Source organism: Anolis carolinensis, unplaced genomic scaffold, assembly GCF_035594765.1.
Source record: "Anolis carolinensis isolate JA03-04 unplaced genomic scaffold, rAnoCar3.1.pri scaffold_7, whole genome shotgun sequence".
In the NCBI taxonomy this organism is placed as follows: Eukaryota; Metazoa; Chordata; class Lepidosauria; order Squamata; family Dactyloidae; genus Anolis; species Anolis carolinensis.
The window spans coordinates 11,434,885-11,460,325 of NW_026943818.1; the positions used below are offsets into that span (position 1 = coordinate 11,434,885).

At 41.9% G+C, this 25,441-nt stretch overlaps 2 protein-coding genes across 5 annotated transcripts in view; one reads left to right on the top strand and one right to left on the bottom strand.

The window, feature by feature from the left end:
• adamtsl2 (ADAMTS like 2) overlaps positions 1-14,049 on the top strand; it is a 48,691-nt gene extending 34,642 nt beyond the window's left edge. For all 4 annotated transcript variants that reach the window (XM_003229578.4, XM_062959693.1, XM_062959694.1 and 1 more), the window contains 7 exons: positions 745-871; positions 964-1,177; positions 3,120-3,275; positions 9,243-9,413; positions 9,524-9,700; positions 10,604-10,748; positions 11,682-14,049. In XM_003229578.4, the coding sequence (XP_003229626.3) occupies positions 745-871; positions 964-1,177; positions 3,120-3,275; positions 9,243-9,413; positions 9,524-9,700; positions 10,604-10,748; positions 11,682-11,800 (1,109 nt within the window). In that variant the 3' untranslated portion in view covers positions 11,801-14,049. The remainder of the gene's footprint in view (positions 1-744; positions 872-963; positions 1,178-3,119; positions 3,276-9,242; positions 9,414-9,523; positions 9,701-10,603; positions 10,749-11,681) is intronic.
• fam163b (family with sequence similarity 163 member B) overlaps positions 13,752-25,441 on the bottom strand; it is a 40,898-nt gene continuing 29,208 nt past the window's right edge. Inside the window, exons 2-3 of the mRNA XM_062959708.1 lie at positions 18,996-19,111; positions 13,752-16,858 (exon numbers count right to left, since the gene is read on the bottom strand). Of these exons, the coding sequence (XP_062815778.1) occupies positions 16,469-16,858; positions 18,996-19,088 (483 nt within the window). The 5' untranslated portion in view covers positions 19,089-19,111 and the 3' untranslated portion in view covers positions 13,752-16,468. The remainder of the gene's footprint in view (positions 16,859-18,995; positions 19,112-25,441) is intronic.

Sequence of the window (25,441 nt, forward strand, 5' to 3'; positions counted from 1 at the left end):
TTAGGACAGCTTAATTTTGGAAGTTTCAGATCAATACAGGACTCAAAATGAATGACAGCAAATCAAAAGGATGAACTATAAACATGTCTAAGGAAGACCAATTTGATCTAAAATTTATCTAATTTATCAACAAGTTTTTGGGATTTAGATATTTAGAAATTTTAACAAGAAACATAGCATATCTTGCATAAGAAAACAGTGAGCTAATATATTCACATATTTTTTATAAATCCTAAAATAATTGTCATCATTACAGTTCTCATTATGGGACAGAATAGATACGTTACGAAGAAAGAATAATGATGATTTTTATTTCTAACCCATTTTTTCCTCTGAGTTAAGATCCAAAATGCTCACATTTAAAAACACAAATGTGGCGCAATGGGTTGAACCCTTGTGCTGCTGAACTGCTGATCTGAAGGTTGGCCGTTCGAATCCACAGAATGGGTGAGCTCCTGCTGTTAGCCCTAGCTCTTGCCAACTTAGCAGTACGAAAACATGCAAATGTGAGTGGACAAAACATCAGGGGAGAAAGCTTCTGAAACATAGCCATACAGCTCGAAAGACTCACAGCAACCCAGTGATTCCGGCCATGAAAGCCTTCGAGAATCAAATCAGTTAAAATATAATCGAAATGAATAAATATAAAATTTGTAATAGTGATATTGTATCATTGTTAACTGTCATGAAAATGTAAAGACAACGTGGTCGTGGTTGAGAGAAATCTCTCTTATCTGAACGCAGGCGTGATGTCCACCTATGCTATGTGCATCCGCTACGATGGGATCGAAGTGGATGATATGTATTGCGATGCCATGACCCGTCCTGAGCCTGTCCATGAATTCTGCGCAGGAAGGGAATGCCAACCTAGGTATTCATATGGTGATAAGATTTGGTGGTTGTTATAGGAAGCCCAATGAACCCCGCTTGGCTCAAAGTGAAATGCTCCCTTGGCTTTCTTAGGTGGGAAGCCAGCAGTTGGAGCGAATGTTCCCGGACATGCGGCGAAGGGTACCAATTCCGTATTGTCCGCTGTTGGAAGATGATCTCGCCCGGGTTCGACAGCTCCGTCTACAGTGACCTGTGCGAATCTGCTGACATCACCCGGCCGGAAGAGCGGAAGATCTGCAAAAACCCAGCGTGTGGGCCACAGTGGGAGATGTCGGAATGGTCCGAGGTATGGCTGACACGGTTATACAAATGCCTTTAACCCAAGGGACTGGCGATCACTGTAACGGGATGAGTGGGAGGAGGGTATAGACGAACAGGGAACAATTACTGTATAGGTAGTAGGAGGCATTGCTCAAAAGAGTATGTGTTTTTCTCAACGGGTTTCGAAGTGTGCTCCATGGAGGCTTTAGGGCTCTGCAAAGTATAGTCAGGGGCTCTGTACTTCCCTCTTCCTCCCCTCTCCTCCTATTGATATTATTATTATTATTATTATTATTATTATTATTATTATTATTATTATTAGTTTACGGCATATAAGACGACTAGGCGTATAAGACCCACAACTTTTCCAGTTAAAATATGGAGTTTGGGATATACTCGCTGTATAAGACTACCCCTCTTCCAACACACACCAAATAAAAAGACTATCAGAGCGGTAGTGCAAACACGCTTCTTTCACCCGTCTGGCTTGCCCTTGTATCCTATTACGGTACCTCCTTCTCTGCCTCTCAGATCTTGCACCTGCGCACCTGTGCCGCTTCACTGAAGTCCTCAGGAGGCAGAGAAGGAGGTACGGTAATAGGATACAAGGGCGGGCCAGACAGGTGAAAGGCATGTTTTTCTGGGCACAGCTTCAGCTTGCTCCACCCTTCACTTAAACCTACCCAGTGAGACATCCCCTCACTTCATTACTTTCCACAAATCCTGGTGAGTGGATTTTCTTCTACCGTACTTGTACAACACCACCCTTGCTGCTTTCATACAGTCGCCGCATACAGCGGGGATGCAGCTGTGGCTGTTATTGAGCTTCCTCTACCGTATGCGGCAACCACAGATTCTCCAGTCCAGCTCGGAAGTTTCAAGACCTGCCCTATAAGACGACACCCGGCATATAAGATGACCCCCTGACTTTTGAGATTTCCCTGGGTTAGAAAGTAGTCTTATACACCAGAAAATACATTAATAGGTTGCTCCAATTCTTCTTCTTCTTCTTCTTCTTCTTCTTATTATTATTATTATTATTATTACGGAGAAGAGACGTCGGAATGTTTATTTAATTATATTATTATATTATAACCGCTGCCACCAATTGTAAAGATGTTTATAATGCGGCCACCAGATGTAAAGGGGATTATCCACGCTTGCCACCACTATGGGAAGATATAGCCACTAGCTACTTAGAGAGGAGACCTTTTAATTTTTGTTTTTCTTCTTTCTTCTTGTTTGTTTTTGATGGTAATATATATATGACAGAAGCTGAGGTGTTTAAAAGAACAGTAACACGTTTATTCTGGCACAAAGCTTAATGGTTACAGTAACTTTCTCTTTAGAGGCACTTTGGTTAACAGTTGCAAAGCTAGAATGAGGTGTTTAAACTTTTTAAAATGTCACTTCTTTCTTTACTGCTCTAAACTGCAGTCACCCTGTGAATTACAATCACAGATTATCTGTTCCTCATCAGGAGACAGACTACTTTAAAATAAGTCACCAAACATATTTTAAATTGACTCAAAAATAAGCATTTGAGTCTCCCTGATCCCTTCAACTGAGGGTCAGTCTTCACTGTACCTCATCAGGGCACAGACTAACTGCTTCTTTTTCAAACCTGCACTTCTCCACCAAAACGGCAATTGGCTCCGCCCACTTCTTCATGGCAACCAACTCATGAGTGCAGAGTAACTGAAATATTGACCCTTTTAAAATGCAATTAAACATGACATCTGTAAACTAAAAAAAAAATCACACTTCGTTACAATTATTATTATTATTACAAAGGCTGGGTGGCCATCTGTAATAATGAGAAAAGTTCCCAATAGATTTCAGTCTTAACCAGATTTGCTTGGATCATAAAATCTGCTGGTGGGATGATTCACCACACTGATTGATTGATTGACTGACTATCTGATCAACCAATTCTGTCTTTCTTTGCCCTCTCTCCAACCCCTCAGTGTACAGCGAAATGCGGCGAGAGGAGTATCGTGACCAGGGACATCCGGTGCTCAGAGGAAGAGCGGTTGTGTGACCCCAACACCAGGCCACCGGCCGACAAGAATTGCACGGGACCCCCTTGTGACCGACAGTGGACTGTCTCGGACTGGGGACCGGTGAGTCCCTTAGGTGTGTGGGGTGGAAGAGCTTGACCGTGGGACGTGGGGTATCCACATGAGCAAGATAATGTGGGAGAGGTTGTAGTGGTTTGTGTATACAAAGCAAAAGACATTCAGATTGCCACCTGGTCTCCGTAACGGACTGGCCCCAAAGCTGGCTGAGCCTCTCCTTCCCTGTTGTCTCTGTTTGAGCCCATGATCTTCTAATATCCAGGGATATTTACGTCAACGGATTTTCTAACGTCCAGAGACATTTAAGACAACAAGACTCCTAATGTCCAATAGGCCTTTGATTCAATGGATCTCCTACAGTCCAATAGATATTTAAGTCAACAGATCTGATAATGTCCAGAGAGATTTAGGTCAACAGGACTTTTAATGTCCAATAAACCTTTAATTCAACGGATCTCCTATAGTCCAATAGATATGTAAGTAAACAGATCTATGATTACCCAGAGAGATTTAGGTCAACAGGACTCCTAATGTCCAATCGGCCTTTAATTCGAAAGATCTATAGTCAACAGATCTGCTAATGTCCACAAATCTTTAGGTCAACAGGACTCGTAATGTCCAATAGACCTTTGATTCAATGGATTTCTTATAGTCTAATAGATATTCAAGTCAACAGATCTGTGAAGGTCCAGAGATATTTAGGTCAACAGGACTCCTAAAGTCCAATAGACCTTTGATTCAATGGATTTCCTATAGTCCAATAATTCAAGTCAACAGATCTACTAATGTCCAGAAATCTTTAGGTCAATAGGACTCCTAATGTCCAATAGGCCTTTAATTTGATGGATCTTCTATAGTCAACAGATCTGCTAATGTCCAGAGATATTTAGGTCAACAGGACTCCTAATGTCCAATAGACCTTTAATTTGATGGATCTTCTATAGTCAACAGGTCTGCTAATGTCCAGAAATCTTTAGGTCAATAGGACTCCTGATGTCCAATAGGCCTTTAATTTGATGGATCTTCTATTGTCAACAGATCTACTAATGTCCAGAGATATTGAGGTTAACAGGACTCCTAATGTCCAATAGGTCTTTATTTTGATGGATCTTCTATTGTCAACAGATGTACTCATGTCTAGATATATTTAGGTCAACAGGACTTCTAATGTCCAATAAGCCTTTGATTCAATGGATTTCCTATAGTCCAATAGATATTTAAGTCAACAGATCTTCCAATGTCCAGAGATATTTAGGTCAACAGGACTCCTAATGTCCAATAGGTCTTTAATTTGATAGATCTTCTATCAAATTAAGCCTTTGATTTAATGGATCTCCTATAGTCCAATAGATACTTAAGTCAACAGATCTGCTAATGTCCAGTGACATTTAAGTCAACAGATTTGCTAAGGTCCATTGATATTGAAGCCAAGCTGGGCCGAGATATATATTTTTTGGTGTTGACGACAGGATATATTGGATTCACCTCTTAGTAGTTTTATTTTCTGGCCTTGTTTCTTACTTTGCTTGCCCCATCATGGAATTTCCCATCCGAAAATGGTTTGCATGTGTCTCTTTCCTTGCAACGCTCGACATATGGCATTAAGAAAAAAACAAAACCCTTTTCATTCTTGGGTTTTCTTGCAAAGTGGACGGGGCCGGGAGGGAGCTTTGCCAAAATCTCTCCCCTGCCTTGTCACCTGGAAGCGAAACGCTTGAGCCGGCCTGACCGCATTAGCTGCGGACAATTACGAAGAACTGAACCCGGTGTCAGCGGGGTCTGTTTTTGCCATTCGAACGCTCTCCGCGAAGCCAACCTTGGCAGGGTTTCTCACAGTGCGGGGATTAAATTGCATTTGTTCGCAGCCGCTGGGCTTGGCAGACGCTCCTCGGCTTCCAGTAACCCCGTTGCTTTTCCAACTGTAAGCCGAACTCCAGATGCAAACCATGTCCTTTTTGCCCCATTTCCTCTCCCCATTCCTTCCAGCTTCCAAAAGGGAGATGGAAAAATAAAAAAAGAAAGAACAAGGGAGGGATTTCTTTTCCAAACGAAACGTTATGTAAAATGGAAGTGACAATATTTCTTTCCGGTGCCTTGCATTTCTTCGGGGTGGTCGATGTTTTCTGGGCAATTTACTCGAGTATAAGCCTAGTTTTTCAGCCCTTTTTTAGGGTTTTGTTGTTTTGTCCAGTGCCCTGATTCCATCACTCTTTTATATATATAGATATAATATATGTAATATAATATAATATATATAATACAATGCAATGCAATGCAATACATTATAATGTATTGTATATACTCAAGTATAAGCCTAGTTTTTCAGCACTTGATTTACATTTCATACACATACAACCATAATCCAACAATTAAGTCTAGTCATGTCTGACTCTGGGGGTTGGTGCTCATCTCCATTTCTAAGCCGAAGAACCGGCGTTGTCCGTAGACACCTACAAGGTCATGTGGCCACTGGCATGACTGCATGGAGCGGTACCTATTAATCTACTCACATTGGCATGTTTTCTAACTGCTAGGTTGGCAGAAGCTGGAGCTAACAGCGGGTGCTTACTCTGCTCCCGGGATTTGAACCTGCAACCGTTCGGTCTGCAAGTTCAGCAGCTCAGCGCTTTAACACACTTCGCCACCGGGGCTCCTTATGTCTGTATTAGAATGTGAATAATACAGAAGTGTACATGCTCTCAGCCGGATTGTGATACTGGATTGTGACCTAAAACTGGTCCTGGAATTCATACAACACTTGGAAATGTGAGATTCAGCAAATCTGAGGTCTCCTGCCTGCTGAGTCTCCGAAACGTGATTATGCAATATATTGGTTTTTTCATTGCGTTGGGCCCCAAGTCCCTTGGGTTTTATCCCCTTCGCTTGAAAAGACAGAAGAAGATTTGGGTTTCTTTTCCCCCTCTTCTTTCTGAAGTGAAGCAAATCACCCATCGCTGGCTCTTGCAAACACAACCTTCCCAGTTGGTGTGCTTTGTGTCGTGGGGTGGTGGTGGTGGGGGTTTGCCTCCTAGGTTTATTTTTAATTCCCATTTTCGAATTGGCAACCAGGGCTAAAAATAAGTGGTTGCTAGGGTGACAGCTGGCAACCAGGAGGAGAAGAAGGGGGGAACTGGTTGCCTTTCAAGAAAGGAGCCCCTCAAAGGGAATATTGGATGTTTTGGGGAAGGGGGAGTTGTCAGGAAGGCTGCGGAAATCGGAGCCAAGGCAAAGCGAACCTCCGCCGGGGCTGCTCTTAATTGTCATATTTCACACCTTGGCATTTGCGGTGAAGCAGTCTTCGCGCTTTCGGAGCAGGGCCCGACAGATTGGGTTGGAGAGGAACATGTCACAAAGTCATGCTCCATTAGGAAGTGCTCCCGAATGGCTCTGTAGCGGGATGGAGAACATGCTACAAGGGCTAGGTCATGGTTTGCACCCTACAAACCACGACTTGAGGGGATTTAATGGCAGTGGGTTGCAATGAGGAACCACACAATTGTGGTATCATGCAATCAGAGCTGGCCCTAGGTAATTTTCAAGTGTAGGCGAACAGAATTTTGGCGCCCTCCAAACCAATCAATGAAAAATAAAAGCGTTGGATAAGTGAAAATGTTTGATAATTAGGAGGGATTAAAGAAAAGCCTATTAAACATCAAATTGCTATATATACTCGAGTATAAGCCTAGTTTTTCAGCCCTTTTTTTAAGACTGAAAAAGCCCCCCTCGGCTTATACTCGGGTGAGGGTCCTGGTTGGCTTATATTTGGGTCAGCTTGTTATAGAACTCCACTTAAAACAGAGCCAGAGCTACTAATAAGAATCGTACTAAGTACAATAAGATTAAAACAGACACAACACCCAAGGAAGTGATAACGAAACAAGGGGAACAACCCAGGAGACCTTGTTGTGTACCGGTTCTTGGCGTTGCGAAGCAAACGAAGAATTCCTTTGAATTTAGAAACTGCTATTTTGGAGACTGAATATCTTTACTATTATAAAGATATAAACTGTTATAAACTCCTGATATAGTATACTTTGTGAGATTATGACAGGGATATTGTACCTTTGTTTATGATATCCTGAAAGCAATTTTGTTATATGCAATATAGTTTGAAGAGAATTACTTTAATATAGAGTTGTAGAAACCTGATTTGTATTACATTATATACACATACATTTTTGTTCTGTATTATTATAGATATTTGTGCATTATCAGCTTGGCTTATATTTGGGTCAGCTTATACTCGAGAATATATGGTACATTTATTATTTTTCTCTATTATTATTGGTATTACATTCATTATTTTTCTCTATTATTGTTGCTACTATTACATTTATTTTACTCTATTTTTTCTTATTATTAATACACTTATTATTTCACTCTGATCTTCTTATTATTGTTGTTGGATTTATTATTTTACTCTATTTATTATTACTTATATTATTTTCCTGTATTTATTATTATTAATAATAATAATGATAATACATTTATTATTTCACTCTGATCTTATTATTATTATTGCACTTATTATTTTTCTCTATTATTACATGTATTATTTTCCTGTATTTATTATTATTATTATTACATGTGTTATTTTACTCTATTATTATTAAAAGGATACATAAGCACATGTACATTGAAGAAGATGAGAATCATGATTTGATCAGAGTTGGACAGTCTTGCCTTAAATTTGAGCTTTATGTAAATATTCAAAAACATTTAACCTACTGATGCCTCAATTAATGTAATTCAATTGGTATCTATTTTTATTTCTGAAATTTACCACCCTCGGCTTATACTGGAGTCAATGTTTTCTCAGTTTTTTGTGGTAAAATTAGGTGCCTCGGTTTATATTCGGGTCGGTTTATACTCGAGTATATACGGTACATTATGATTTTACAAATTAAGCACCAAAACATCATGTTTTACAACAAATCAACAGAAAATGCAGTTTCAGTACATGGTAATGTTATATAGGAATTACTCTATTTGCGAATTTAGCACCAAACATTGTACAGGGATATAGGGCAGTGTGGACTTAGATAACCCAATAGTAAAAAAAACCCTCTAAAATCAGAACAATAAATAAAGAACAACACTCTGAAAACAGGAAAAATCAGGACACTTCACTCATCCACTAATTTTGGGGGAATTTTCAACGTTTTGGAAAAACTACAAGAGCGATCTCCTTTAATTTGCTATAAAATGGCACAAGACAACAGGGAATCATTTCCCCCCAACTTTCAGAAATATTCTTACATCTACTGATTTTAGGGAATTTTTTAAACAGCTACCTCATTGTTTGTCTCTTAATCATTAATTTAAAGTGGAATGGGAGCTTGCCATGAATTTGAAATTGAAACTGACTTTGGGAGGTTTCCGAGCATTGCAAAATTAAAATAAAAAAGGAATTGGGTAACTTTTGATTCTTAAGTTTTAGGCGCAGTTCTCACACCCATGTGTCGGATATCACTTCGGAAGTACAGATTTAACAAATTTTAATACGACTTGCAAACGTCCGAAATTGGTGCACAAGCCTAATAGCTAAGTTGCTAGCTGACTGAATAACTTGATAGATGAGATGTGTTTTTGGTCAGCTTCTGGAGATCATGAACCAATAACCAAAGGGTTATCCTGGAGGAGCTTGAGATTCTTGTTCTCTTGAGTGATATCTAGGTCCTCAAGCGAAATTTGATGCTCATCTTCATAGAGCCACGTCGGAGAACCTGGATGTTCTTAGAGAGAGAGAGAATATTGGAACCCCATCTCTGTAAGAATCAAATTTGACCATAAATAGTTTGACCTATTTATAGTTGGATTTACAGTTGAAGAGTAGGTGGAGGATGTACTACTGGTAGATTCCACAGTGGACACCAAGGTGAAGGTATTCCTATTTGGCGCCTCTATTGAGTTGGCCATTCTGGTATGAAAATGTTTTTGCCCAAAAGCGACTTTCAGGTATCACATTCCAAAGGACATTTTGCAAACATGCCTCCCTTTTGTATCTTTCAGTGCAGTGGGGGCTGTGGACAAGGGCGAATGATCCGCCACGTCTACTGCAAAACCAGCGATGGACGCGTGGTACCAGAATCGCAGTGTAACCTGGAGACCAAACCACTCGCCATCCACCCCTGTGGGGATAAGAACTGTCCGGCTCACTGGTTGGCCCAAGACTGGGAAAGGGTGAGTGTTGGCCCGAGATATCGTCTTCAGTTCCTGCTCCATCATTGGCTCCTTCATTGACTGGAGGTCACGTGTGGCATCTCAAGATGTTTCGCTTCTTTCCTCCGCAGTGTAATACCACCTGTGGCCGAGGGGTAAAGAAGCGGATTGTGTTGTGCCTGGAGATCGTCAATGGCAAGCTCAAAACCCGAAGCCCAACAGAATGTGACGTCACCAAGAAACCGATAGAGGAAACCACCTGCTTTGAGCGGCCTTGTTTCAAGTGGTACACCACCCCGTGGTCCGAGGTGAGGACTTGTGCGTGTGGGGTCTCAGGGTGAGAATTCTTGTGTGGTATGGTGAATTTAGGGTGGAAGGACTAATGGTTAGAGACAGCACCATCCTCGGTAGATCTTAGAGCTCTGAGATGGGTGGAGGCCATAGCTTTGGATGTTACAATACGACAAAGGGTATGATGTTAAGGGAAATGTAGCTGTTAGCAAGTAGGGGGAGAAACTAAAGTGCTCAATCCTTTCTGATCCTGGAAGCTCAGCAGGGTCTGTCAGGGAATCAACGACCCTGACTGATTGATGAGCTAGCCCTCAGCTCACCCGTCAGACCACTTTGCAAACTGCGAAAGTGGCACTGATAAAGAACGACAGCATTGTTGATTTATGTCTGCTGAAGCCAGCGGCACTAAGGTTTTATTTCCAATATTTACATTGCTAGTTGACCAAAACTATCTGGACACATGTTGCATCCACACACAAAGCACCTCCTCTGCATTCCGCAGCTTGTGATGTATCTTCCTGTCATGTATCACAAACAGAAGTCCTTGCCATTTGCCCTTCCAGCAATCAATCAGGGCTGGCCAGAATTAACCTCTTGGCTGCTGGAATGCTTGCCGGAACAAAACACACAATCCAACAGCAAATAATACATGGAACATTTCACTCTATATCAGCAAAAACACTAACAGGGTCAGCCCACCAATGAAGACCAGGTGTTGTAAGCGATATTTCAGAGGAAGGAACTGGCAAAACCATCTTGGAGTCTTCCTTCCCCAAGAAAATCCCATGAAATTCAAGGGGTCACCATCAGTCTGGAGACAACTTGAAAGCACCATTTGAAATATGAAGTGCTGGGCAACTCTTAAGTCAACTATTGCAGAACAAGAACAACAACCTATTCCCTCTTCTCTATGTCCATAGTGTACCAAAACTTGTGGCATTGGCGTGAGGATGAGAGATGTGAAATGTTACCAAGGGAAGGACCTCGTCCGGGGCTGCGACCCTCTTGTGAAACCCGTCGGGAAGCAGACGTGTGACCTTCAGCCCTGCCCGACTGAACCACCAGGTCAGTAGGAGGGAGGTGTTTCCAGAGTCTAGTACAAGGATGTGGCACTATGGAAGAGGTAGGGGTCATTTCCCCCTTTCCTATGGACCATAATATATCCAGAAGTGGTGCCACACCACTGCCTATTTTTACTTCTTTTTGGCTGAAAAAGGTGGTTGTGTCTGGGAGTGTTTTTCTGCACAAAAAAACTATTTCTGCACAGAATTTTGTTTTCTGTACAGATTTTTCGATCTTGGCCTTAACTGCCTTTGTTCTGATGGCTTGCTCCTGGGCTGCAAGGATCAGGCCTTCTGTCTCCTTCTTCAGGGTCCCATTCGTGAGCCAGAGCCAGGTCTTCTCTTTATCAGCTTTTCCTTCAATTTTGTCAGGGAACTTTCCATGCAATGTTTAGTTGTGCTAGCTGTCAGCTCTAGTTTGTAGTGCGGTTTTCTTGTACTGGTTTTTTGTCTGCTGTGCTTTGAGGAGTTTCTGATTTTTGACTTCAATTATTATTATTATTATTATTATTATTATTATTATTATTATTATTATTATTAATATTATTATCATCATCATCATCATCATCAATCTGGTTTGTGTGAGCCCCATATTTTAATCTTGGACTAAATACCGCGAGACTCTTATCTAAAGTTGGTATCACAATTTCAGTTATCGTGCTCCTCCAAATATTCATCCCATCTGGAAGTGTTTGTGGGCTTCTCTAGGTCCTCTATGGCATACTTACAACCCAAGTATAGAGTCCATTTTTTTGGGGGGGCGGGTCTTTGAAGGTGTTCCTCCAATGATTTGAGGAGGCGTTGTATCGTAATAATTCGATTCTTACGAATTATTAGAGGTGGAGTCTAGTGGAGCTCTCTATCATGGTAAGGATGGCTCTTCCTTTGTTCCACCCCACTTCTGACCCCCTTGATCTGTGTGTCCCCCGCCTTGTAGATGACAGCTGCCAGGACCAAGCGGGCACCAACTGCGCCTTGGCCATCAAGGTGAACCTCTGCAGCCATTGGTACTACAGCAAAGCGTGTTGTCGGTCCTGCCGAGCCCCCCACTCCTAAGCGAGGACAGATGGTGTGAGGGACTCACCGCAACGAGCCAGATGGACGGACGGACAGCTGGGTGCGGCCTGGTGGTGGAGGACCCCCATTTGTGGCAAGGAGAGCAAGGGCCAACAGCGATCCTGGGCATCCGTCCGAGCAGGCTTCTTGTTCACCCAACTCTTTCTCAAGATGGACACTGGTGTTGTGGACCCCATGACTCTGCCATCTTTGATCCCACAACCCTGTTGTCCTTGACTTCACGGCCCCGTTGTGTTTGACCCTACAACCCCATTGTTTTTGACCCGACAACTCCATTGTTTTTGACCCGACAACTCCATTGTTTTTGACCCTACAACCCCGTTGTTTTTGACACTACAACTCCGTTGTTTTTAACCCTACAACTCCATTGTTTTTGACCCTACAACCCCATTGTTTTTGACCTGGCAACTCCATTGTTTTTGACCCTACAACCCCATTGTTTTTGACCGTACAACCCCATTGTTTTTGACCCTACAACTCCATTGTTTTTGACCTGACAACTCCATTGTTTTTGACCTGACAACTCCATTGTTTTTGACCCTACAACCCCTTTGTTTTTGACCCTACAACTCCATTGTTTTTGACCCTATAACTCCATTGTTTTTGACCCGACAACCCCATTGTTTTTGACCCGACAACCCCATTGTTTTTGACCCTGTTGTCTGTGACCCGAACCAGCTCATCCTCCTTAGCCCCAACACATCGTTGGCATACTATTGTTGACTGACCTTCCCGTTGCTTGCTGAGAACAGATGTGTACATAGAGTCTTGAATATTTCTCTAATTCGTCTCACTCCAATACACTCCAAATTGCTCTTGAAAGGTATAGAAAGGCCAACTTACATATCACCCTGTTACAGAAAATAGCACTCAATATCTAAGAAATTATAAGCAATCCAACCAGTTCTACAAGGAATATAAACTTAGTAGTTATTTGTGTTATTGGGTCGCTGTGAGTTTTCCAGACTGTATGGCTATGTTTTAGAAGCATTCCCTCCTGAGGTTTCGCCCACATCTATGGCAGGTATCCTCACAGCTTCTGGAACATGGCCATACAGCCTGGGAAACTCACAGTAACCCAGTGATTCTGTGGTCATGAAACCTTTCAAAAACATATAAAATAAACCTATTTGCAGATGACGTATTATTACTTTAAAACTCACAGCAACCCAGTGATTCTGTGGCCATGAAACCTTTCAAAAACATATAAAATAAACCTATTTGCAGATGACGTATTATTACTTTAAAACTCATAGAAACCCAGTGATTCCAGCCATGAAAGCCTTTGATAACACAAAGAGAACCATGGTAATATAAGTTTGGGATGGAATTGGCCCTAGCCAAAAACCCGCTGTAATCTTAACAGAACCTCGGTTTCTCCTAAGCTTGTTTCCAAAGAATAACGGTCTCAACGCTTGGACTGAATGGAGTCTCTACCCATTGGATGGTTGCGACACATTCCCGTTCCTCGTTTTTGCCTCGAAAACCTTTCAAAATTAGCCCTGTATGACAACAATATAATGCCAACGTATTATATAGGATAACAAAAAGAAACCACCCATAACTGCACTTTATATCGTAAATAGAGCCGTGGGCTCTCTTTCTTTCTCTCTCTCTCGCTAATATATTTGTTTACAAACAGTGAACGTTATCCCTGTAACCGTAGAACTGTACCCTTTCTGTATATTTTAAATAAATTCGGTCATATTTATGATACCAGCTGATTGCTCTTCCATTTGTTTTGGACGATCTAATAAAGTAGCATTTCCCATGCGATGTGGGACTGAGAGTGGCCCAGCAGCATCAGGAGGAGCAGCAGCAACAGAAGCGATTTAGGTAATTTGTAGCATTGTTTATTAGGAAAAATTCAATCTTTCATTTTTTTAAATTAATGCATAACGGTGCACGAATGAGACTGCTTCTCGCTTGATAACAAAGTCAAGATAAGTTTATTATTATTTTTTAATTTTTTTTTGTTTTCGTTTTCAGAGGGTCTGGAAGTCTTGTACAAGTTTGCCACACTGCCAAAAAGTGAACGGAAAACTCATGGAAACAATTCAATCAATTTCAAAGATACACGGGGGGAAAAAAAGGAAATCCAAAGAAGAGACCAGCGCGAGGAGAAAAAACCCGGAAGATTGAAAAACATTGCCACGATCGAAACGCAACGGATCTCAGCGTCTTCAAAAATGCCGTTAAAACATTATTATTATTATTACTTTTTTTTTTACAAAATCGACTCAAAAGAGTTCTATGGAAGCGGCGGCGGTTACGGCAGATCACTTAAAAGAGACGACAGAGAGCGATGGGAACACTTTCCATAGGGTTATTATTATTTTTTTAAAGTCCAGCGAGGATATTGCAACGTGTCACAAACCGGACGGAAACACAACCCCCTCATAGAGACGCTGGCACTGCTTAAGATAAAAGGAGAGGAAACGGAACTGGATTGTGCTTAAAACAATGGCCACTTTTTAAAATAAAAAAAATTCTATAAACAAACATGTTCTGGTTGCAGAAAGTATAATTCGTCTCGATTCCTCCCTCCCATCTTAGTCTGTACACGCTCCGTAAAATGGTTTCAATTTCCAAGGTCCACAAATCCCCCTCTCTGCCTGAAATCTTTCAAATCCTTAAATTTTAAAATAAAAAATTCAGCCTCATTTGTGGAGCCATCGGTGCCCCTAAACCAGGCATGGGCAAACTTCAGCCCTCCAGGTATTTTGGACTTCAATTCCCACAATTCCACAAGCAGGTTAAACCACCAGCTGCAGTAAATCTTATCAATCAAAAGGTTAACAGTTCGGAGCCCGGGTCGGGGTGAGCTCCTGGCCTTTAGCTCAGCTTTTGTCTACTTAACAGTTCAAAAGCAAAATATGAGTAGATAAATAATAGGCATGTCCAATCGATGAAAAAAATGTTTCAATTCTCGTTTCTAAAGTAGCGGGCGCTGGTGCTTCGATATAGAAAGTATTTCCAATTTTTTCACCCAAAAATTTCGGATATTTCCGAAAATTCGTAATGATTCTAAATGTTTCTAAAATGGCGGACGCGCATGCATAATCGCCAAAAAAAAAAAAAGGAACCTGGGGGGGGGGGGGGGACTTTTACAGGGCTCTCCCGCCCTCATTTCTTGAGCTATCCTTATCAACCCTAGCCCCCACCTTTGCGTCCATCGTGGAAGCTTCTGATTGGCCGGGGAGCGGCAGCCATGTTAGGCTGCGCTAAGCTCCCATTCTAGGTAGGTTGCAGAAACAAAATAATTTTTTAAAATATTTTAAAAAATATATTTTAAAAAATTGGGGGCGGGGGAATTAACGAAACATTAAGAGACAATTAGAGAATGGGCCAACAATGGTTCGAATTACATTGCTGGTTGCGCTGTGAGACAATATCTCGGAATGCGTATCAAAAAGTGAGAACAATCCGAAATAATTCCGATATACGATTCAAAACGATTTTTTGGACATGTCTAGTAAATACTATAAATAAATAAATAAATAAAATAAAATATTAGGTATTTGTGCTGAGTATGGTCCTGATCCATCAGTTGGAGTGCACATTGCTCTGTCGATGTGGGTGAACCATAACTCCCAACCCCTTGAAATCCCACCAATATTCAAAGCTGAAAAACTAGGCTTATACTCAAGTATATACAGTAAATAAATTTTGGGCTGTTAGGAATTGTGAGAGTTGAAGTCCAAAACACCCGGAGCGCCCAAGTTTGCCCAGGCCTGCCCTAAACCATGCATTAAGCCCCCTAAGTATGTGGAAACGCATCAAAAATACCCACGCAAGCACTTCAGAAACCTAGACTGACCCCATAGCCGTATTACACCCCACATTTGTCTCTGTATTCCCTCTCAAAATGGCACCAAGGAACCGTTTTGAGAAGGAAAACAAAGGCCTAGAAAAGCAGAAGTGAATGCTTCCTTGTGCCGTCACCATCGAGTCTCTTGAGATGAACCTTGGCATGGATGTTGAATACAATTTCGAGGGCTTCCAGTTCAGATATTAGCTGTGAATTGGTCCCATTGTTGCCAAGGATGGGTTCTTGGAGGATACAGCGGCCAAATCCAGAAGGTATTCTTGGCGAGACCACACAAAGCATGCCATGACATGGCTCTACTGGAAGCAAGACGGAGGTGCGCTCCTCCATTGGAAATCCCGGAAGACATCCTCCACAAGGCATCCCTGAATCCGACAAAACATCCCAAAAATTATCACAGGAGGGCAGGAAGCTCTCCTCAAGGAAGGAGGACAAAGGAGCGGAAGATAGCCATGCGAGACAGCAAAGAAGGGGACGGTATTGTCGGCGTACAAAAGGAAGCCAGGTATCAAAAGCTCAAATACATTTCAATTCGGATTCCCGCTCTCTCGGCACAACGGAGACTTCGGCAGTCCATCGGCATTCCTCCTTCCTCACTACCTACAACGCTTTATTCGTTAATATTAATATAGGTAAACATAACAACATAGAAATACATTCATTGTTTTCAAAGACTCCCCGTCGGCTTTCTTCCGTTCAACAAGACACGCCGACGTCGATGGCGGCTTTAAAAAAATGTAGGAAACGGTGAAGCTCACTCCATCGCAACGGCGGGATGCTGGCCTTCGTGGCGGCTCAGCGATGCTCCTCTCTTTCCATCAGACGTCGGTGCTGATGCTGCGGCTGCGAGAAAAGGCTTCGCGCATGGCCGAGAGGCGGTTGGGGTTGAGCGCCTGGAGGCTGTTGGCGCTGACGGGCAGTTCCAGGTCTTCCTGGCTGATGGCCTTGTAGTTGACCAGGTCGCCCCCGTTGCGGACCTCCTCTTCGGGTTCCTGGAGGAAGAAGGTGGGCGGCTCATAGTGGGAGCAGCTGGGGCAGACCGTCCGGCACTGGGAGGCCTTCTTGAACGGGGACGGGGAGTGGTACAAGGAAGGGCCGTTGGTCAGAGCCACGTTGCGGTTGCAGTGGAGCGGTGGGATGCGGGAGTCCGCGTCGAAGTCCGGCTCCTCCCCGTCCTCTTCCGACTCATCCTTCTTGCAGCAGTAGTACTGGGGAAGAACATCAGGCAGAAAGGTTAGTCCAGTCGTTCCCAAACTTATTTGGCCTACAACCCCCTTTCCAGAAAAAATATTACTCAGCACCCCCTGGAAATAATAATAATAATAATAATAATAATAATAATAATAATAATAATAAACATCTAAGAAATCTCACAAAATTTCACATCTGATGTACATGGATGACCTGAAGCTGTATGGGAAAATGGAAACTGAAATCCAGTCTCTGACCAACACTGTCCGCATTTTTAGCACTGAAATCAGCATGGAGTTTGGTTTGGACAAATGTTCGACAGTGGCATTGAAGAAGGGAAAAATCATGGAAAGTGAGGGCATAAATATGCCCAATGGCCAAACAATAAAGGGTCACCAGCCAGAGGCCTATAAATATCTGGGCATATTACAGCTGAACAACATCAAGTATGAACATGTGAAGACTGTGGTCAGTAAAGAATACACACAAAGGGTCAGAAAAATTCTCAAAAGCAAGCTCAATGGAGGCAACACCATCAAGGCCATAAACACCTGGGCCATACCTGTCATAAGATATACTGCTGGCATTATAAACTGGACACAGGCGGAACTGGACAATTTGAACAGAAAAACAAGAAAACTCATGACCATTCATCATTCACTGCACCCTCGCAGTCATGTTGACCGGCTATATCTGCTTAGAAGATCAGGGGGCAGAGGACTCTTACAAGTCAAACAAGCCATCAAAGAAGAAGAACGTGCCCTGGCAGAATATGTAAAGCAAAGTGAAGAAACTGCTTTGACTGAAGTCAAAAATCAGAAACTCATCAAAACACAGCAGACAAAAAACCAGTACAAGAAAACCGCACTACAAACTAGAGCTGACAGCTGGCACAACAAAACACTGCATGGAAAGTTCCTTGACAAAATTGAAGGAAAAGCTGATAAGGAGAAGACCTGGCTCTGGCTCATGAATGGGACCCTGAAGAAGGAGACAGAAGGCCTGATCCTTGCAGCCCAGGAGCAAGACATCAGAACAAAGGCAATTCAGGCCAAGATCGAAAAATCAGCTGATGACCCAAAATGCAGACTCTGCAAGGAAGCTGACGAAACCATGGATCATATCCTCAGCTGCTGTAAGAAAATCGCACAGACAGACTACAAACAGAGGCACAACTATGTGGCCCAAATGATTCATTGGAACTTCTGCCTCAAGTACCACCTTCCAGCAGTAAAGAACTGGTGGGATCACAAACCTGCAAAAATATTGGAAAATGAGCACGCAAAGATACTGTAGGACTTCCGAATCCAGACTGACAAAGTTCTGGAACACAACACACCAGACATCACAGTTGTGGAAAAGAAAAAGGTTTGGATCATTGATGTCGCCATCCCAGGTGACAGTCGCATTGACGAAAAACAACAGGAAAAACTCAGCCACTATCAGGACCTCAAGAGTGAACTTCAAAGACTCTGGCAGAAACCAGTGCAGGTGGTCCCGGTGGTGATGGGCACACTGGGTGCCGTGCCAAAAGGTCTCAGCCAGCATTTGGAAACAATAGGCATTGACAAAATTACAATCTGCCAACTGCAAAAGGCCACCCTACTGGGATCTGCACGCATCATCCGAAAATACATCACACAGTCCTAGACACTTGGGAAGTGTTCGACTTGTGATTTTGTGATATGAAATCCAGCATGTCTATCTTGTTTGCTGTGTCATAATGAAATAATAATAATAATAATAATAATAATAATAATAATAATAATAATAATAACAACCCTATACATCACACAGTCCTAGACACTTGGGAAGTGTTCGACTTGTGATTTTGTGATACAAAATCCAGCATGTCTGTCTTGTTTGCTGTGTCATACAATAAAATAATAATAATAATAAGAAGAAGATCAGAGTGAAATAATAAATGTAATAATAATAATAATAATAATAATAATGCAAAATAAATGTAATAGTAGCAACAATAATAGAGAAAAATAATAAATGTAATAATACCTACAGGAAATGACAAATGAAATTCCACCTGAACATCAGGAAGAACTTCCCGTTGGGACGTGAAACTGGGCAACTGCACCCAAAGTCATTTGAAGCAAAATTTTATCCCAAACCCAATGTTGACCAGTCAAATTGCATTACCTGAAGCCTACAATAGCAGAGAACAGCAATGATACACAATAATATGACAGTTGCTAATATTCCGCCGGTGATGACCACAGTCCCGGCTGTCATTCGACCTCTTCTCCATTAACACCCTGCAAGACACAAGAGAAGAGGAAGATAATAATAATAAAAACAGGAGAATAATACAAGCAATAATAAATAGAGTAAAATAATAAATGCAATAATAATGATAATAAGATCAGATTGAAATAATAAATGTAATAATAATAATAATAATAATAATAAAGTAAAATAAATGTAATAGTAGCAACAATAATAGAGACAAATAATAAATATAATATCTATATATATAAAAGGGTAATGGTATCACGGCACCGGACAAAACAACTAAACTAAATGCCCCACAACCTTGAAAATTGACAGCACAACCTCTCATCCACGCCTCTACGTTCATACAACAAAAAGAAAAGAAAAATTAATCCTAGCCACAGCAACGCATGGCCAGGCACAGCTAGTTACCAATAATAATAGAAACAAATAATAAATGTACCATATATTCTCGAGTATAAGCTGACCCAAATATAAGCCAACCAGGACCCTCACCCGAGTATAAGCTGAGGGGGGCTTTTTCAGTCTTAAAAAAAGGGCTGAAAAACTAGGCTTATACTTGAGTATATACAGTAAGTAAATATAATAATAATGCTAATAATAATTGTTAGTAAATATTATGTCAGTAGTACAGTAGAGTCTCACTTATCCAACACTCGCTTATCCAACTTTCTGGATTGTCCAACGCATTTTTGTAGTCGATGTTTTCAATACATCGTGATATTTTGGTGCTAAATTTGTAAATACAGTAATTACTACGTAGCATTACTGCCTATTGAACTACTTTTACTGTCAAATTTGTTGTTAAACATGATGTTTTGGTGCTTAATTTGTAAAATCATAACTTAATTTGGTGTTTAACAGGCTTCTCCTTAATCTCTCCTTATTATCCAACATATTTGCTTATCCAACGTTCTGCCGGCCCGTTTATGTTGGATAAGTGAGACTCTACTGTATATGTAATGATGATATTAATATAAGTAAATACAAGAAGTAATGATAACATAATATTATAATAATAATAGTAATTATAATACAGTAGAGTATATACTTGAGTATAAGCTGACCTGAATATAAGCCGAGGCACCTCATTTTACCACAAAAACTGGGAAAACTTATTGACTCGAGTATAAGACAAGGGTGGGAAATGCAGCAGCTACGGGTCAAATTCAAAAATAAAAATAGATACAGTAGAGTCTCACTTATCCAACATAAACGGGCCGGCAGAACCTTGGATAAGCGAATATCTTGGATAATAAGGAGGGATCAAGAAAAAGCATCATATTAAAAATCAAATTAGGTTATGAGTTTACAAATTAAGCACCAAAACATCATGTTTTACAACAAATCGACAGAAAAAGCAGTTCAATACGCAGTAATGTTATGTAGTAATTATTGTATTTATGAATTTAGCACCAAAATATCACGATATATTGAAAACATTGACTACAACAATGCGTTGGATAATCCAGAGGCTTGGATAAGCGAGGCTTGGATAAGTGAGGCTTGGATAAGTGAGACTCTACTGTATATGTAATGATGATAATAATATAAGTAAATACAAGAAGTAATGATAATATAATCTATATATAAAAGAGTGATGGCATCAGGGCAGCGGACAAAACAACAAAACTACAGGCCCCCCAACCTCGAAATTTGACAACACAACCCATCATTCACGGCTCTAGGTTGATATAACAAAAATAAAATAAAAATAAAGTCCTAATTACAGGGAGAGGAATAATAGTTTTTATCCAATTGCTGCCAGTTTGAAGGCTAAGCTCCGCCCACTTGGTCTCCTAGCAACCTCCTCAGCCCAGGGAACAGGCAGAGTTAGGCCTCACTTAGGCCTCTTCCACAGATTATCAGATTTGAACTGGCAGTGTAGACTCAAGGCCCTTCCACACAGCTATATAACCCATTTAGAATCTTATATTATCTGCTTTGAACTGGATTATCTTGAGTCCACACTGCCATATAATCCACTTCAGTGTGCATACTAAACATAAAGACAACCATACAACAGACATTCAATACCACCACTACCTCAACAATTTCTCACCAACACCACTAGACAACACCACAGCAACGCGTGGCCGGGCACAGCTAGTAATAATATAAGTTAATACAAGAAGTAATGATAATATAATATAATAATAATAATAATAGCAAATGTAATACAGCAGAGTCTCTCTTATCCAACATAAACGGGCCGGCAAAATGTTGGATAAGCCAAAATGTTGGGTAATAAGGAGGGATTAAGGAAAAGCCTATTAAATGTCTTTGTTATGAGTTTACAAATTAAGCACCAAACCATCATGTATTACAACAAATCGACAGAAAAACATGTTATGTAGTAATTTACAAATTTAGCACCAAAACATCACATTGGATTGAAAACATTGACTACAAAAACAATAACGGATAAAAGGCAGACTGTGTTGGATAATACGGAACGTTGGATGAGCGAAGGTTGGATAAGTGAGAGGATCTGGAGTGAACGATAGCCTTGTGAATAAGTTGACCTCAAGTATAAATCCTCGCTCAACATTGCTTGGCACACCATTTTTATCTGTATGGCGGGTCTGGTATTTGTATTCTCAAAAGGTCGGTTAGACAAACGAAGTGAGCGCAGAATTATCTGAGCACGAAAACAAAACGAGTGTTTTTCCAAGCTGGGCGGGATTTGCTTCTCGAGCTGGCAGTCCAAGGCAAGCCACAAAAACCAAAAGAATACGGTTGCAAAGCTTTGGGAGCCTCCGCTGCCAAAGCAATTCACGGCCTCATTGTTGCAATTTGCTGCCCGTGAAAAAGAACGGGACGAGCATCCCGGTTCCGTCTAGACTTTGGCCTGGCACCGCTTTGCATTTTTCTCTGACACCACTACATCACCGGATTTCTCCCTTCGTTTTCGGTTCCCCCGCCTGCTTCCTTCAAACTGAGCCAAACTGCTTTAAAAAAGGGATTTTTTTTTCCATCCAGAAAGTATTTTCTTCTCCTTGACATTTGGGAGTTGTAGTTGCTGGGATTTATAGTTCACCTACAATCAAGGAGCATCCTGAACTCCACCGATGATGGAATTGAACCAAACTTGGCACAAAGAAATCCCATGACCAACAGGAAATACTGGAAGGGTTTGGTGGGCATTGACCTCACAACCTCTGAGGATGCCTGCCATAGATGTGGGCGAAACGTCAGGAGAGAATGCTTCTGGAACATGGCCACACAGCCCGAAAGACATACAACAACCCCATTGAGCTTGAGCTTGGGAGTTGTAGTTCACCTACTACCAGAGAGCTCTGTGGACTCCAAACAATGATGGATCTGGACCAAACTTGGCACCAATACTCAATACAGTAGAGTCTCACTTATCCAACATAAACGGGCCGGCAGAATGTTGGATAAGCAAATATGTTGGATAATAAGGAGGGATTAAGGAAAAGCCTATTCAACATCAAATTAGGTTATGATTTTACAAATTAAGCACCCAAACATCATGATATACAACAAATTTGACAGAAAAAGTAGTTCAATACAAAATAATGCTATGTAGTAATTACTGTATTTACGAATTTAGAACCAAAATATCACGATTTATTGAAAACATCGACTACAAAAATGCGTTGGATAATCCAGAACGTTGGATAAGCAAGTGTTGGATAAGTGAGACTCTACTGTATATCCAGATGTAAACATTGGTGGGGTTGGGGGAAATAATTTTGTCATCTGGGAGTTGTAGTTGCTGGGATTTATAGTTCACCTACAATCAAGGAGCATCCTGAACTCCACCAATGATGGAATTGAACCAAACTTGGCACAAAGAACTCACATGGCCAACAGGAAATACTGGAAGAGTTTAGTGGGTATTGACCTTGAGTTTGGGAGTCGTAGTTTACCTACATCCAGAGAGCACGTGATGGATCTGGACCAAACTTGGCACAAATACTCGACATGTCCAAATGTGAACACTGGTGGAGTTTGGGGAAAATAAGACCTTGACATTTGGGAGTTGTAGTTGCTGGGATTTCTAGTTCACCTACAATCAAACCTTGAGTTCTGGAGTTGTAGTTCGTCTACATCCAGAGAGCACTATGGACTCCAAACAATGATGGATCTGGACCAAACTTGGCACGAATTCTCGACATGTCCAAATGTGAACACTGGTTGATTTTGGGGGAAATAGAGCCTTACATTGTAGTTGCTGGGATTTATAGTTTACCTACAATCAAACCTTGAGTTCTGGAGTTGTAGTTCGTCTACATCCAGAGAGCACTATGAACTCCAAACAATGATGGATCTGGACCAAACTTGGCACGAATTCTCGACATGTCCAAATGTGAACACTGGTTGATTTTGGGGGAAATAGAGCCTTACATTGTAGTTGCTGGGATTTATAGTTTACCTACAATCAAAGAGCATCCTGAACTCCACCAATGATAGAACCGAACCAAACTTGGCACACAAAACTCCGAGGACCAACAGGAAATATTGGAAGGGTTTGGTGGGCATTGACTTTGAGTTTGGGAGTTGTAGTTCACCTACATCCAGAGAGCACATGATCGATCTGGACCATACTTGGCACAAATACTCGACATGTCCAAATGTGAACACTGGTGGAGTTTGGGGAAAACAGACCTTGACATTTGGGAGTTGTGGTTGCTGAGATTTATAGTTCACCTACAACCAAAGAGCATTCTGAACTCCATCAACGACGGAATTGAACCAAACTTGGCACAAATACGCGATACGCTCAAATGTGAACACTGGCGGAGTTTGGTGAAAATAGACCTCGACATTGTAGTTCCTGGGATTTATAGTTCACCTACATCCAGAGAGCACTATGGACTCTAAACAATGATGGATCTGAACCAAACTTGGCACAAATACTCGACATGTCCAAATGTGAACACTGGTGGAGTTTGGGGAAAACAGACCTTGACATTTGGGAGTTGTGGTTGCTGGGATTTATAGTTCACCTACAATCAAAGAGCATCCTGAACTCCACCAACGACGGAATTGAACCAAACTTGGCACAAATACCCGATACGCTCAAATGTGAACAGTGGTGAAGTTTGGGGAAAATAGACCTCGACATTGTAGTTCCTGGGATTTATAGTTCACCTACATCCAGAGAGCACTATGGACTTTAAACAATGATGGATCTGAACCAAACTTGGCACAAATACTCGACATGTCCAAATGTGAACACTAGTGAAGTTTGGGGAAAACAGACCTTGACATTTGGGAGTTGTGGTTGCTGGGATTTATAGTTCACCTACAATCAAAGAGCATCCTGAACTCCACCAACGACGGAATTGAACCAAACTTGGCACAAATACCCGATACACTCAAATGTGAACAGTGGTGAAGTTTGGGGAAAATAGACCTCGACATTGTAGTTGCTGGGATTTATAGTTCACCTACAATCAAAGAGCATCCTGAACTCCACCAACGACGGAATTGAACCAAACTTGGCACACAGAACTCCCATGACCAACAGAAAATACTGATTTTTGGAGACCCCGCTGAACTTCTCCCGCGACCCCCCCCCAGGGGTCCTGACCCCCAGGTTGAGAAAGGCTGCTCTAGAGCCTGTCCAGATGCACAACGTCCTGGGTCTCTGGCCACCCCAGTGTCTCCTTGACCTAAGGACGGTGTCGAGGCCAAGACTTTTTCTCCCTCCCCAAGACAGAACTCTTCTAAGAGTGTGCAGACGGTGGTGGTGATGTTCTGGACAGACTCCGGCGGCGAGGAGGGCCTCCAAGGCCGCCTCGGGATGCCAGCTGGCTGGAATTTGCGACGACTGCTAACGAACATGTTAGACAAGCTCCGAGGAGGAGGAGGAGGAGCGGGAGACGCTGGAGAGGGAAAACCAGGACGGAGGGAAGGCTGCACTCCACTTCCATGCGCCTCCCGGGTTCCTTGGGTTGTCCCTCCACATCTGGCACTGGAACGCCAGATGCAGGAGGAACAAAAACCCCCTTTGACCCGTGCCAACCCTCCTGGGGGTCTCGGGATTATGCCCTTTGGCCTGCAGAGCCAGAGAGGAGGCTTTGAGGGCCTCCACATCATGCACACTTGCACACACAATAGGACGTGTCTCCCCGAAATGCAGGTAATATAGGAACCGTGGCTTAGGCCTTTCCCTCTCCATTTGTAGCCTCCTGGCATGATGAGTCTGTGGACCACCTTTGGCCCAGATCCATCATGGGATGGATTTACATGGATCTCTGGATGTGGCTGGACTACAACTCCCATCATCCTCTCTAAGCCCCCTCAAGCCCCACAAGCTTTTAATGCTGAATAATGAAGGGTCTGTGTATTAAGTTTGGTTCAGATCCAACATGCCGGGG